We start from the raw sequence: 13,658 nt of genomic DNA on the forward strand, positions 1-13,658 counted from the left end.
ACTATTCGTGTTTTCTCTTTTGTCGCACACTCTCCACTTCTTGGGTTGAAAAAAGTAGGAAATTGAAAAAATGACTTTCTTTTAAACATTGACAAGAATCAGTAACGATGTTTCATGAGGCAGAACGACGGTTGTAAACATGAAGCACTTACGCATACTTTATCCACATTACACACAACTCCGTACAACCGGTACTTTGTGAACAGGTTGTCACAGAAATTCCAACACTGAAACAAAACGAAAGTTGATAATTAATTGTATTGATTATAATACTCAAATGTTTACATTGATACAGACAACATAAGATGTTAACTGACAAATTACTGTATGTGATGTTAGACTTTATCAGTATATTCTATTTGTATTGCCCATTTGCACATTCAATAGTATACATTCACCCTTTAACTAACATGTGACATCACCACATGGAATAGCATTATTCCCGATGCTAAGAATGTTCTCACCACCGGACAATTCTCTTCCAACCTCTCCATGTCACGGTGAGGTGTACATGTACGTCATTACAACGGAGACAAGTCACTCACCATATGGCAGTCGGGCGTTGTCAGGCATTCGTCACCAGAAACACTTTCGTTAAGAAGCTGCAAAGAAAATCATGAAACGATTTAATGATTTATAAAGAAAGAGTGAATGAGTGTAGTTTTACGTCGGTTTTAGCAATATTCCGACAATATCACGGCGGGGGGACACCAGAAATAGGATTCACACATTGTACCCGTGTGGGGATTCGAACCCGGGTCTTCGGCGTGACGAGCAAACGCTTTAACCACTAGGCTACCCCACCGCCCCATATTATGGCATGAACAAATATACAACATGCCAACGCCGGAGTATACCGGGTCTTCTTCTTCATTATAGACAAATCATGGCATACTGAATAATTTGCAAGACATTTGTAATGTCACATTGAGTCGTTATGTGTATCTCACTATAAGACAGAAAGGGCCTTGGGCATCACGGACATCAGATGGATGTCGCAGGTTAGATAAAAAAACAAACAAATTTCGATGCTGGGAACAGACAGACATAACTGTTCCTCGACAAATACACGACTTCACACCTTGGCCTTCACACATTGTACCCATGTGGAGAGTCGAACCCGGACTTCACAGTGACAAGCGGACGCTTTAACCACTTGGCTACCCAACCACCCTACTTTATTGTATGTGTGTATATGTGCCTGTATTGAAACAGATGGTTTTTCTACGTTCTTATTCGTCTCATGACTGATTGACTGAGTGAGTTTGGTTTTACGCCTCTTTTAGCAATATTCCATCAACATCATGGCGGGGGACACCAGAAATGGGCTTCACATATTGTACCCATGTGGGGATTCGAACCCGGGTCTTCGGCGTGACGAGCCAGCGCTTTAACCCTAAGGCTACCCCATCGCCCCTAATCGTCTCATGAAGATCGGACTTAGAGACAATTAACGGGATTGGGTGATCAGGTTCGTTGAATTGCTTGAAGCATGTCATCGTATTCCAAATGAGTATATCAATGCTTTTGATGTCAATCACTGAACTGTCTGGTCCAGACTCGAATATTCACTGGTTGTAACATCACCATCATATTGGTTGAATATTGTTGTGTTAAACAACATCAAACAACAAATATACATTTCCATCCTGCATTTCAAAACATCCGGCTTGTAACTTGAGTATATTTGTGCAGGTATAGGATGACTAACATCCACAGAATCATGCCACACCAACCGGATTTGCCACTTCTGGAGCAGTGGCCCCATGCCTAACGCATTGGAATGGGAACACACGCGTACTTGAAAATAGGCCAATATTGTGCACATTGCACAGTAGCAGTTTTTCATCTGCATCCCTGTCACATCTTAACTCGTTCAGTTCTCGGTTAACTCGCTATCTAGAAAAAAAGACATATTTTTTTTCGATGATGATTTGTACGGAATACGTAAGAGATATGGTATGCCGTACACTTGCACAAGTCTCTAGGGTAATGATTAATAGTTTAAATGATAATTTCTGAAAAAAATATAAAATGTAAATAACAGACTGGCATCCTTTCCGCTAATCTGGACTTGCCTGTTTAAAGGATTGAATTACTAATACATCCATGGGTTTAGCATTCAGTACAGCCTCGGAGCAAGGCTGGGCATACTGTAACGATTTGGAATACGGCAATCATCAGCGATTTACTTCAACTATCTTCAACATCATCGCAAAAGTCGAGATACCTAAACATGACCCTCAGGTTTAGAAATAGTTTTAAAAAACAGACAGATATCAATTTAATCATATCTGAAAATAGATAAAATAACCATGCAGAGTGAGTTTATTTTTACGCCGCTTTTAGCAATATTCCAGCAATATCACGGCGGGGGACACTAGAAATGGGTTTCACACAATTTACCCATGTGGAGAATCGAACCCGAGTCTTCGGCGTGACGAGCGAATACTTTAATCACCAGGCTACCCACCACCCCTAATCATAAAAAGAGGTACGATAAAAAGTAACACGATAAACGAAAAAGAAAAAGTCAAACGGATGGTGATAATCAATATTAATTGATATGGATACAGAGTAGAGACCTAGATTTAAACATATAAACAAAATATCTTGCCGAATGAGTGAGTGAGTGAGCGGGTTAAAGCTGTTATATCAGATATCAGTCGTTACAAGAGAAACGACCGAATACAATATTAGCGGCGTATGGTGATACATGGGCGACTTGAGTGGCTTAATGGTCTAATGGGAAGCCATTCGCGTCAGTAACAACCATTATATCATTGTAATGAGACCCCTAAACAGTTGCCGAGTCAATCTAACAAAACGCTTGGAGAGGATGGGCATTAACTTCAATAATGATTTAAGTGGAAGCTGAGATCAGGTGTCAGGGCAAGTAAGTGATGACATCAGCTGGGTACATAACACATCTTTCCAGGGCTCAGTTTTAAATCACACGTTTAAAGGTACTGGCTGGGATACGGGAGAAACCTAGAATCTGTGAATCCCTAATAACAAAATTGATGTATTATGAAACAGTGTTGGGAGCCTTGTCACGGCATTTGGCAAGCACATGGTCATGTTTTCAAAGAACCGTAAATAATGCATTCTAAACAGACATCTACTTGATTTAGCCAATTAGGAATGCTGCAGTGCTCTTTCTACTTGAATGCTTTACTGAACACAGATGTACAAATCTGGACGGAAGATATCTTATACGTGAGCCGCGAGTTTGGCGTCGTTGCCGGGAGGATGTGTAGCTGGTGTTGTTGCTGTAGTTGTAGAAGATGTAGTTGTAGATATACCTGTATAAGTCAATGTGTGACTTGTTGGTCAGTTTTAATAAATCTGTGTTGCCACACAGAACCAAAATTTTAATGACTGTCATGGTGATTGTTTGAAATAATAGAGATTCTCAAAGTTACATCCATCCATCCATTCATCATCCATCATGCTTCATTAAAAAGACAAGTTTTTAGATTTGATTAAAAACAGCTAAATCCGGTTGTTTTGTGAGGTGAGATGGAAGATTGTTCCAGAGATGAGGGCCAGCCGTTTCGAGTGACCTGTCACCATATGTTTTTGCCCTAGTCACAGGCATTGTCAAAAGACACTGGTCATTTGGTTGTAGCTGTAGTTGTAGAAGGTGTAGTTGTGGTTGCAGATGTGCGAATAATCGGTACAAAGAGGAATATTACGGTAGCTGAATGAGTCGATAAATAAATATTGCATTACTCCGTATTTGACAACAGGAGTCAGACAGCATTTGGTCAATTAATAATATTGACATATTTGTTGTGTATTGTTGAACTCCGCGATCAGCAGTATTCCAATTAATTGATGGCGTTCTTCAAATAGTTTCGACCAGACAATCAAGTGATTGACATTATGACCAATGATTCACGCTGTTGGGATACGCAGACCTCAAGCATGTTACGTAGCATATGTTAGTCACGTTGGGACTCGAACCCGGTCCGTCTTCCTTCTGTATGACGAGATGAACGCATGTCCCACCAGGCTACAGCCAGGCCCCAGAGGGTTCGTAGACTAACGCTTAGCTTCTGTTTTATATATTTGTTTCTATTAGAAAAGGATATATATATATCACATAGATAAATATTAAAACAGAATGCCTTTTTCTCCATTTATTCTCTATAAGGCTCTGTGATATTTATGACTGAACACCTGTACTATTTTGGACATTTTTGGGTATATAGGCTAGACTTGCTTCTTATAAGGAGAAAGTACTGAAGAAAGGGTTAGGCAGAAGGAGAAATAACGCTGGTCAAAAAACCCAATGTTTTTAGTGAGACAGACGAGACGCGTACGGTTGGCTGTGCAACATGACACGGACGTCCAGGGTGGGAGGAAAGAGTGTATGCATCCTCCTGGTCCTGGCGCAGCGTCAACGTCTACATCTACCCCATGACCTGCGTGAGATAGGTAATCACAGCATAATGTAATCAACAGCCCGATGTAAGAAGATCAGCCTGAACCCTGTCCATTACCGTGGGGATTGACCACCTGTTGATTCAGCATGGATCGGAACAACCTGGGCAGCAGGGAAAATGCTGCCATCGCGATATTAACAAACAATAGAGGACTGTATAGAATCTAGCCTTCGTACTACCGTTTAAAACGGTTGTCTGGTCCACGCTATTATTTACAGACCGCAGCTTAAAATATGAGAGAGTGTGGTGTACTTGTATGCGGCAAACCGAATTTGAAACCTCGCATGAACAATATTTAGTTGAAAATATTTAGCACGGACACGAGTTACAGTCCGGAGTTACAACCTGAGCCTGCCATGGATAAATGAATAATATATTTTCGACAAAAACTTAAATTTTGAAATTTATAACCGGGCTGTGAGCCGCGATCTGCCGATCGGGGGTCGGCGTCTTGCTTGCGAGCTAGGGATCCTAGGTTGGGGAATAAAATGGTCCCGAGGAACTTATGTTTTACGTAAAAGGCAACTTCACTGGATCAGTGATTAAGCTTGGTGATTACATATGTTCGTACCCCGAGGGCGAGGAACGGTGCTTACACTATCGACCACTTGTTTTGTCAAATATTTCAAGGTCATCGTGATTTAGCGGAGACATTGCTTAAGACTAACGCTTAGTCTCTGAATTATACATATATAAACACATATATTCATTTAAATTGAAAAGGAGCCCAAGTGAGATTGGAGATTCAGACAGACCTGAGGAAGTCTTCATCTGCTTCATTTAGGGTTTTAGCATCACAGGAAGGGCTAGGTAGTAGGGAAAATAACGTTTTCAGGGACTGTGAGGCAGACTATTGAACCGTCACCAAGCATTAATGGAGGCCGGATCAGTAACGTAACCTTCCTGAAGAATGGATAACCATTATGACATTGAATTCACTTGACGTCATCAATGCGCTGATCTCTGACATTGAGGTCCACAGAACCGATTCAACTACCGCCTCTATGACCTGGAGGTCACAGAGGTCGCCACAGCCAGCCAGTACACCTTTACCATTATGGGGCACACATTTACGAGACAGACACGATTGCGTGGGATAGTTAGACGTCATACTGCCATTTCTCCTTCGAGTTGTAATGAACACCCCTTTGCTTACACAGCACATGTCAGGTAAGATTAAAGATGAATCTCTACGTAGTAAACAGACGTCTTCACCTAGGAAATGGAACAGCATCTACTGCCAGTGTACATCGACACTCTGTAACCCACGCTTCCACACTCTGTCGGAGTAATTAGATTTGTAAAAGGATATTTATTTTTCAGACTGTTTTACGTCTTGGCAACAAGTTTGGTCCCTTTGTCTCCCGATCCTCTGACATTCAAAAATGCTGTTTACTCCATCAGAAGAAACTGGGTGATGATACTATGGAAGGTCAGCCCATAGTACAGCTATTGATGTGGGCTGCCACACGGTGTTGGTGCGTGTAGGTCAGGCGGGTTGCTGGATAATAGAACCACCTGTAGTACGTTCTGGCTGTAGAGTGAGTGAGTGAGTTTGGTTTTACGCCGCTTTTAGCCATATTCCAGCAATATCACGGCGGGACTGGTTGTACAACCACCTGTAGTAACTGATGGCAGTGTCGACTAACAACTAGTCTCTGAAATGAACATATTTTACTGAAAAGGTTCATAGTAAAAAAAAATACAATATAATGAAAAGGAGCCCTGAGACTTTCTTCATTTTCAGAAGCTGAGGAAATCTAGATTTGCCACATTTTCTAGACTTGCGTGGGTTTTCTTGGATATATTTGCTTCAGGGTCTGTACGACAGGCTAAAGGCAGTGGTGCGGAACCACCTTAATAGATGTTGGCACCAGTGTAGAACTATCTAAATAGATGTTGGCACGATCTAAAATTCGCCATCGTAGACTAATCGATGTTGGCACCGATGTAGAATCACCATCGTCGACTCCAAATCGATATTGTTTCTGGTGTAGAACTATCCAAATAGATGTTGGCACGGATGTAAAACTATCTCAATAGATGTTGGCACGATCTAGAGTCACCATCGTAAACTCCTTATGGATGTTGGTACTGGTGCAGAAGTACCTAAATAGATGTTGGCATCGATCTAGAACTATCTGAATAGATGTTGGCACGATCTAGAGTCACCATCGTAAACTCCTAATCAATGTTGGTACTGGTGTAGAACTAAATAGAAGTTGGCATCGATGTAGAATCACCATCGTAGACTCCTAACAGAAGCTGGCACTGGTGTAGAACTTTCTCTGGATGCAAGACCCGAAAATTTTATTTCTCGTAAACTCGTAATGTTGGTACTGGTGTAGAACTAAATAGAAGTTGGCATCGATGTAGAATCACCATCGTAGAGTCCTAATAGAAGCTGGCACTGGTGTAGAACTTTCTCTGGATGCAAGATCCGAAAATTTTGTTTCTCGTAAACCCGTGGCCAAATTAAGTTTCCCTGTACAACCTTGTCTGATGTGTTAGTCATGTGCAAGACAATAATTCATGTATGAATTTTCCCCCTAATGGAGGGATGGTCTCTGTGACCGAGACACGTCTTATATTAGCGGGAAATGTGTATATTACACAGCAATATATTGAGATTTAAGTGTCGAGACTCGCACACAAACTGTTGCTTTGAGTCAGTATTTACAGATTATGATAAATCATCCGTCAAATAAAAATATAGATTGATGCCCTTGAGAAGATACGTCTCTAAACTCGTAATTAGAAACAGACAGAAGTACGATGCAGACGGAGAAAAAACTTTCATTAAGACATGCTTCTTCTGTCGTTACGAACCAGCTGGTACCAACATTACTTGGCGCATGCATCAGATTATCCTCCTTAAAATTTATAGTCGAAGGATGTAATTTACAACTGAGTTATAACCGTCGACATGGCAAAACCTTCCAACGTCTGAACCTTTCACAGCTGCGACGCAATTAATTATTTTGATAAATTTAGGTAATTTCTTAAAACTGTGTAAAGCAAATATCTGCGAGTTGCACGTGTGTGTTCCGTGGAATGTTTTACACGTGCATTTGTTCGTCCGGATTCCGGCCACCACCGATCAGCACGTGACCTCATTCCGAAGCAGTGTTAAAAGATGCATGTGAGAAAGTACAGTTGTTTGTACACATTACGAGTCGAGAAACTTGGAGAGAGTCCAGTCTGCTTTCTGCATGGTTGTTGATTGGTAAGCCTCTGAAGTTAGGTTCGTACTTCTGTGGAAGCGTGGCCGAGCACGGAGAGACGCAGAGGGTAGAAGGAGAAAGAAAGAAGCGATGTCCGAAGTTGGTTTCGTTTGGGTTTGGTTGTTGTTTTACGCCGCACTCAGCAATACTCCAGCTATATGGCGGCAGTCTGTAAATAATCGAGTCTGAACCAGACAATCCAGTGAGCAATGGCCGAAGTTGAGATCAGTAGGGGAAAGCAGAAGGAGAAAGTAGAGAGTGAGGACAGAGGATGAGAATGGAAGGAGAAAGATTGTGAAGGCGGATGGAGAAGGGGTGGGCTTAGGGAATACAGGCTGGAAGGACTGACTGACTGAGTTTAGTTTTAGGCTTTTAGCAATATTCAGGCTGGGAAGGAGGGCTTAAAGATGTGGGGAATCGAACCCGGGTGGCGTGACGAGCGCTTTAACCACTAGGCTATCCCACCGCCCCCAGGCTGGAAGGAGAAAGCAGAGGGTGAGCGCAGGAGGAGAAAGCCTTGAGGTAGGGGGGTGGGAGATAACAGAAGAGTAAACAAAGTGGTGCGATCAAAAAGACAAAGTAGCGTGTGGCGACAACAAAGTAGGCGGGACCAGAAGGCGAGAGGAGAGAGAAATTTTAGAGTAAGAAGAAGGTGAAACAGAAATATGAAGGTGAGACTAGGAGAAGAAGAAATATGCAAAATATGAAGAAACTATTAGACGGAGAAAGAGCAATGAAAGAGGGGAAAAGTAGAAAGTGGGAAAGACCGAGAGTAAATGCACATGTTAAATCAGATGGTGAAAACTAAGAGTGCAAGAAGAGAAAAGGAAGAAGGGATGATGATCATATTCTGTTTCTTTTTAACTGCTAGTGTTTTAGACAAGAGATCGTCCATGGTCCCATTCGTACAGGTGAGGTGAGGTGAAATTGGATGTGATGTCACGGCATTTCTAACGTCGTGTCTTGAGAATAGTTCTGCTCATATGAGGTGAGGTGAAATGGGGTTTATATGACGACGTGCATGCGTGTGTATGTGTAGGTGCGGCTGCTTGTACTAGCCCAGACTGAAGCTGGTTTTATAGTGCTAGCCCACTGGGATACCACGCCGCAGTGAAGCATGAATATCCCACTCAGACACATTATACTGACTCCGAGCCGACCAGTCCTTGTTTTGCCCATTAATGCCGAGCGCCAAGCAGGGACCAACAAGTACCATATTTTAACGTCTTGTGGTATGACGCAGTCGGGGATCGAACCCGAGACCTTCCGCTCTCCGGGCGGACGCTCTAACCACTACACCACGGAGGCGATCCAGGGACAGATAGAGTAGTTTAGGGACAGATAGAGTTGTTTAGGGAAAGATAGTGTCTTTGTATGGTGTTACAGGCAGCAATATTCCAGCCATTCCTCGTCAACCTGTAAATAGTATGGACCAGGAAAAATAAGTGGTTGATGGCATGAACACCGATGATGACATACTATCAACCACTTCACATACTGTAACCAGCCAATCCTCATTTCAGTCTGCTTTAACAGAATGTGGGGATATTTGGCATCTATTGTCCTGGAATCTGTAGTAGAGTCTGTGGTACTGGTATCACCCGGAAACGGTACTTCCAAGTCTAATTTTATACAGAACAACATTACGCTTGTTGTTTGACGTCACGTGCACGAAGACGGGAAGTACGCTATTGAATTCTGGATTAAACGAACCAGTGGTTGATATTAACACCGCCTCGCGCAGTTTGACTATCAGCGGAAGGCGGCGAAGTCAGGCTGACCCTTGGGCGGCAGATTGGCTGGTCAGGGTTGATTGCTCATGGCTCTGACTTGCCTTCCGCTGGTCTGTCCGCACTCTTCCCTCTGTCTGTCGGTTCCCCACTGCTTGCCTATCCTGCCTGCTTTTAAAGGCAGATGAACGAACAGATGGGCTGGATTGGCTGGTCGGTGTTCGACCCTCTTTCTCGCTGTCTTTCCTTCTGCTGGTCTGTCTGCGCGCCCTTACTTGCCTATTCTGCCTGTTAAAGGCAGATAAACAACTTACAATCAGCTTAGGTCGGGAATCTTCATCGACATAATCTGTTTATCAGGTCATATTTTAACGAGCTTTGACATATCTCTAACACGTGTACACGACAAATAGTGTTACACAATCCGATCTATTTAGTCGCCAAGGACGAAAAACAATAATGGGAGATACGTATTATAGAAAGGCATCCGGACCTGTTTACACATAAGCGTATGACGTCAGAGATAAATACACTGTAACATCCCCATAAAACGTTCTGCATGTATACCCGACTTAAACAGCGCAACACGAACCATTTTACCGTTATCAGGAACAATCATGACCCCATTTCTAAGAGCAGATTAACATACCCTCGTCTTATTGAGGAATTACAGAATAGTCTGTATGTCGGTTGGTAGATGAGTCATCGGTAACAGCTTCAGCATGTGCAACTACTACGGACTCGGCGCTCTCAATAATTTAAAAACACGCCAATGAAGAGGCAGCAATACATCTGGAATAGCACTTTAAGCCTCAAGCAAGCCGACTCGGCGTATTTGAAAAATAAAGGATATCTCCTTTGTTTTGTGCCGCTGGTGTTACGGCAGTCGGTGCCAAATCCATGCGAGTTGCGTGTTCGTGCATAGAATCACCTTAGGCTTGAAGTCTCGCTCGATGGTACTTACGGTTTGCGTGTTGCCAGATTGAAAACCGCCGCTTGAACTCGATGACTCTGCGTGTATATTTGGAATGTTTCAAGTTTATCATTTCAAGAATATACTATGGTGTTTTAGGCCTGTGATCGTGGCACCGGGTCACGCCAACACGAAGGAAGACATTGCCCAAGCGCTTGGTATTGTTTTTAGCACTTGTGCATACCATTGTGTTTTCTGAAGACATTTCTGCGTTCAACATTTAAAAAAATCAGACTACAGACACATATACGATACAATTTCGCCAGAAATAGTGTGTCTGTTTGTTTGTTGTTTAACGCCACACTCAGCAATATTCTAGCTATATGGCGGCGGTTTGTAAATAATGGAGTCTGGACCGGGAAATACAATGATTGACGCCATGAACATCAATCTACGCAACTGGGATACGATCACGCCTAAAAAATGACTTGGTCTGGTGACTTGGTACACAGGTCCTGTTACCCCCAAGTGTCAATGTCGTGTTCTAACACACATTATCAGCCCCACAACCCCACCCCTCGGGAACCCGGGGAGAGGAGGCCGATAGTAGGCCCTACTCCTTTCACTGCGCATGTGCAGTTCAAATACATTTTACATTAAAGGTCAAATGCAACCCAAAAATCAAACATAATTAAAACACAATTATCACTTATTCATGACATATAATATATATTGCTGGTTATGAAAAAACATAAAAACAAAATTATAAGCGTACAATCGCAAATCAAAGGTGCAATATTTTGTACTTGGGTTTACTTCCCAAGAAACGAAGCAGCCGGGATACCGAACCCAGTCAGAGCGGGTGGGTGTGCGTTCAAGTGTAACGGCTGGTTCATTTGCAGATTCCCTCACGGCTCATTGTGTGTGTATATATAGAGATGTTGGGTTTTGTAAATACATGCTCATTATTTGTGTATAACATTTTGCAATCAACAGACATCATAACATGTCATGTGTACAAGTATCACACCTGCCTGTCTGTGTAATTACATAATGTGACAGAGACCGAACTCGGGCCATAAATCAATGCGTTTTGTTTATGGTATATAGCCTGATAGGTGTTAAGTTCAAATTGCATGTGGTCAGTGATTGAAATTGTGTATTGAATATTGTCATTAGCAGACGGGCAGGCAGACACATAGGTGCCAATAAAACAGACATTGAGTTTTGTCTGTGACAACGACATATCTATATCACAGTTAGAAATTCTGTCGACGCTAAATAATGACATTGCTTTTAAGTATCGAACTGAGAAAGTGACTCGGTAAGAAGAACGTGTGGTGAAATAGACAAATGAAATTATATAAACAGTCAAATCGGTAATCTACTGTAATAACATATAAAAAGCTCGCGCCAGTGAAATATCAACAAAACATTAGAAAAATAGCTCACACCAAAGCCTTCACCGAATATGGACCGGACAACCCGCTTCCAAGCTCCGCGAACCTATTTCACTGCGCATGTGCTATGAGCGCAGCCCAGCTGTTGAAACCACTTCAATTCCCCCAAGCGCTGGGGGAAAGTTGGTGAATCGTTTTTCATGGCGTTATTTTTCAACTTTATAGCTGAATTTGCATTTTTGATGATTTGTTTCGGTAAGTCCATACCTAAAGGTATCAGAATCTGCAAAGTTGTGTTTTACGTTGCATGTGACCTTTAATAATGTCAGTTTATACAACGTTTCCAAAATCAATATTAAATATATAACATACAAGTATTAAAAAAATCATTAACATCTCCCGGTACAGATTAACGTAAACACACGGCAGATCAGTCGTACATTATACCATTATACCAGAGAATCGATGAAATCCGTCTTTGATAGACATGTGCGATGACCTGTCGGTGACCGCAACATGACCCTGATGGTTACTCAGTAATTAGTCCAACTGGGTTCAAAGGAATACAAGGTAGTGACATACGTGACAACTGCCGTACTATCTGAGTCAATGACAGACAAACACGGTAACATCTCAAGTATAACGTTTCCACCGTGTGAGGACGTTGTGTGGATATAACACAAACTGTTACGCATAGATCTTGGGTGAGTGAGTGAGCTTAGTTATACGCCGCACTCAGCAATATTCCGGCGGTCTGTAAATAATCGAGTCTGGACCAGACAAGCCAGTGATCATCGATCTGCGCAATTGGGAACCGATGACATGTGTCAACCAAGCCAGCGAGCCTGACCACCCGATCCCGTTAGTCGCCTTTTACGACAAGCATGGGTGACTGAAGGCCAATATTCTAACCCGGACCTTCACGGGTACATAGATCTAGGGTAGATGATGACATATTACAGCATGTTTCATCACACAAACACACCAACACGCACATATTTCGTAATTTAAGGAACATAAAATACGTTTTTAGGTCGAGTTATATGGAGTTCGAGACAAGTCAGTGCTCAGAATTATATAATTAGTTTGTCGTGAACATACAATCGGATCTTATGTGGTATATAGTTAATCAGTTACGACCGTCAACACTAGATCATGCCTGCCCATGGACCAGACACATCAGGAATATACTACTCAACTGTTGATAGGAATAATCAGTCATTTTATGACATGTACACGTGAGGAGAAATTAGATATATGCATCGTGGACATATTTTCTTAAAAGTGGAACAATATTTAATATTATTAATCATTTTAAGCCCAATGCATAGTCAGAGGCTGAGAGAGAATTCATCGTAAATTCTGTGACGATTATACACTATTGCTGCAATATCATGGCGGGGGACTTTAGGAATCGGCTTCACACATTGAACCCATGTGAGGAATCGAACCGGGTCTTCGGCGTGACGTGCTAACGCTTTATCCACTAGACAACCCCACCGCCCCAGTAAGTAAGGTTTATAACAGCTTCAAGAACATTCCACACATAAAACAGGAGGTAAACCCGAAGTGGTGCTGCTCCAGTGTTAAACCGACGAGCGCACGAATCGTGACGAATCTAAGATTACGGTCGCTCGGTCGAACGTTTCTGACACATCTCTGCAAATTGCGTCCCTTTGGGCGACTGGGCCACCCTTACTTTCTCTGTACGTTTAGTGTATCATTTGTTACGTCACTGGGTGAGATGGGAGACTGAACCTAAAGCCCGCTGTGTACTAGTGGACGATAACACGAGCAACAGTCCACGGGCCGATTACTTTCACAAGCTTGTCACACATGTTGTCACACATCTTAACCATCTGATCCTCATTTTGTCCTAAAACTGGTATTGGGCTATGGGGCCTTGGCCACAAAATCTTCACATTTTCTATCCACTGTAT

The 13,658-nt window shown here is 42.4% G+C and overlaps 1 protein-coding gene across 1 annotated transcript in view; it reads right to left on the reverse strand.

Moving 5' to 3' along the window:
- Nucleotides 1–13,658, reverse strand: part of LOC124275614 (ephrin type-B receptor 1-B-like) — an 89,581-nt gene that overhangs the window by 53,655 nt on the left and 22,268 nt on the right. Inside the window, exons 3-4 of the mRNA XM_046711216.1 lie at nucleotides 546–602; nucleotides 153–227 (exon numbers count right to left, since the gene is read on the reverse strand). Coding sequence (XP_046567172.1) covers nucleotides 153–227; nucleotides 546–602 — 132 coding nt within the window. The remainder of the gene's footprint in view (nucleotides 1–152; nucleotides 228–545; nucleotides 603–13,658) is intronic.

This window comes from Haliotis rubra, unplaced genomic scaffold, assembly GCF_003918875.1.
Source record: "Haliotis rubra isolate DU_JTF1 unplaced genomic scaffold, ASM391887v1 Scf20, whole genome shotgun sequence".
In the NCBI taxonomy this organism is placed as follows: domain Eukaryota; kingdom Metazoa; phylum Mollusca; class Gastropoda; order Lepetellida; family Haliotidae; genus Haliotis; species Haliotis rubra.